The sequence below is a fragment of the Salpingoeca rosetta genome, assembly GCF_000188695.1.
Source record: "Salpingoeca rosetta unplaced genomic scaffold supercont1.20, whole genome shotgun sequence".
Taxonomy (NCBI): Eukaryota; class Choanoflagellata; order Craspedida; family Salpingoecidae; genus Salpingoeca; species Salpingoeca rosetta.
Window position 1 is genome coordinate 794,208 of NW_004754914.1, and position 1,948 is coordinate 796,155.

At 53.1% G+C, this 1,948-nt stretch overlaps 2 protein-coding genes across 2 annotated transcripts in view; one reads left to right on the plus strand and one right to left on the minus strand.

The window, feature by feature from the left end:
- Window positions 1-796, minus strand: part of PTSG_07661 (uncharacterized protein) — a 3,684-nt gene extending 2,888 nt beyond the window's left edge. The window contains exons 1-2 of the mRNA XM_004991403.1: window positions 554-796; window positions 39-209 (exon numbers count right to left, since the gene is read on the minus strand). Coding sequence (XP_004991460.1) covers window positions 39-209; window positions 554-739 — 357 coding nt within the window. The 5' untranslated portion in view covers window positions 740-796. The remainder of the gene's footprint in view (window positions 1-38; window positions 210-553) is intronic.
- Window positions 793-1,948, plus strand: part of PTSG_07662 (uncharacterized protein) — a gene marked incomplete at its 3' end in the record, with an annotated part of 3,654 nt that continues 2,498 nt past the window's right edge. Inside the window, exons 1-3 of the mRNA XM_004991404.1 lie at window positions 793-1,012; window positions 1,292-1,472; window positions 1,785-1,913. Coding sequence (XP_004991461.1) covers window positions 831-1,012; window positions 1,292-1,472; window positions 1,785-1,913 — 492 coding nt within the window. The 5' untranslated portion in view covers window positions 793-830. The remainder of the gene's footprint in view (window positions 1,013-1,291; window positions 1,473-1,784; window positions 1,914-1,948) is intronic.

Genomic DNA, 1,948 nt, shown 5'->3' on the forward strand with positions numbered 1-1,948 from the left:
CACACACACACAAACACACAGACACACACACGCCTTACGGTGTCTGTGCGGAGGGTGGACATGGATGTGGAGAAGGTGGTGTTCACAACGGAGAGTGCGGAAGAGAGCGCAACAATGTCGTCCGTGTTATCAGCGAGCAAATCCTGTGCCTCCTGCACGGATACGGCGAGCTTGCTGATCTCATCTGCCAAGCCGCTGGCGCTCACATCCTGCAGCACAAGTTGCACATGACAAGTGAATGGAGGGCGTGGTTCACACAAACAACAAGCTGTAGCACAAGCACACACATACACACAAGCACACACGCACACACAGCAAACACACAAGCACACACACACACACACAAAAGCACACACAACAAACCCACAAACACACACATGCATAAACGCACAAGCACACACGCACACACAGCAAACACACAAGCACACACACACACACAACAAACCCACAAACACACACATGCACAAACGCACAAGCACACACACACAACAAACACACACACACACAACAAACACACAAGCACACAAGCACACAAGCACACAAACACACACACCAGGCCAGCATCTGTGCTGTGAAGGACGACGTCGTTTCCCCAGATATGAACCTCTCCATTGTCAACTCTCATGTATGGCTCATTGCTGCTCGGGTCTTCCACGGCAAGGACAACCGCAGGCGGGAGCGCAGCTACGAGCACCCCCAGCACCACACACACACAAACAGCAACCCGCATCATCATCATCGTCGTTCTTGGTGGCGAGGTCGGCGAATTTCAATGGGCAACATTCACAAATCGCCAAGACTTGCAAGTTTCTGACCAACAAGCAGCAACGATGATGACGATTGGGCTGTGGTTGGCGGTGACTGTGGCTGTGGTGGGTGCGCTGCATGCACTCGTCAGCAGCAAGGTACCCGAGCCCTACATGGATGAGCAATTCCACTGCCCACAGGCTCTTTTCTACTGTAATGGGCAGTTTGACGTCTGGGATCCCATGATTACCACGTTTCCGGGCACGTACGTCCACTGGCATGCTGCTGTGCGACTTGAGTCGACCTGATATGTCAATTGCGTCGTGCTGATGTGATGTTGTGCTGATGTGTTGCTGGTGTTGTGTTGATGTGTTGCTGGTGTCCTGCTGCTTTGTGCAGGATGTACCTGTTGTACCTGTGCTCTCGTGGTTATGTTACATTTTCTTCGTGCTCAAGCCCATGATCTGTGCTTCTGGTTAGTTGATTTGTCTCTCTCTGTCTCATGTATTTCCCGTGTTCGGGTCTTTGTTGCCTGTGTTGGCAGGTACCTACACAGCACAGCGATGGCCAACCTTGTGACACGTGTCGCCAAGTGGCTGGGGGCAGAGTGGCTGTCCGACATCAACTTCGTGTGTTCCCCTGTGGGGCTGCGGATTATCAACTCGCTCTTTACTCCAGCCATCATCTGGGTTGCTTTCCGAATCAGACAGCGTCTTTACCCCAAAGTGCGTCTGTGTCTGTGTGTGTGCGCGTGTGTCTGCCTGTGTGCGTGTGTCTGTCTGTGTGCGTGTCTGTGTGCCTGTGTGTGCCTGTGTGCCTGTGTATGTGTGTGCACGCAGCGAAAGGCACACGTCGGGCGCTCGTGGTTGAAGGTGTTGCTCTGGGGTGTGCCCACATGCTGAAAGTGAGAGTTCAAATCGAGAAGGGGCTGTTGATTTCTCGTCAATCATCAACACTGATACACGTGACTCCATTTCCTCCAACTTCGCACACGTGTGGCTCCATTTCCTCCAACTTTTACACATCCCCACTCACAGGAGAATGCGTGGACGCAGGCGCTGAGCGCCACGTTGGTGGCGTGGATGCCTGTGCTGTTCTTCTTCAATGCGCTGTACTACACCGACCTGGGCTCTGTGTTCTATGTGCTGCTGAGCTACCTGCTGCTGGTCGAGAACCGCCCTATGCTCAGTGGTATTGCTGG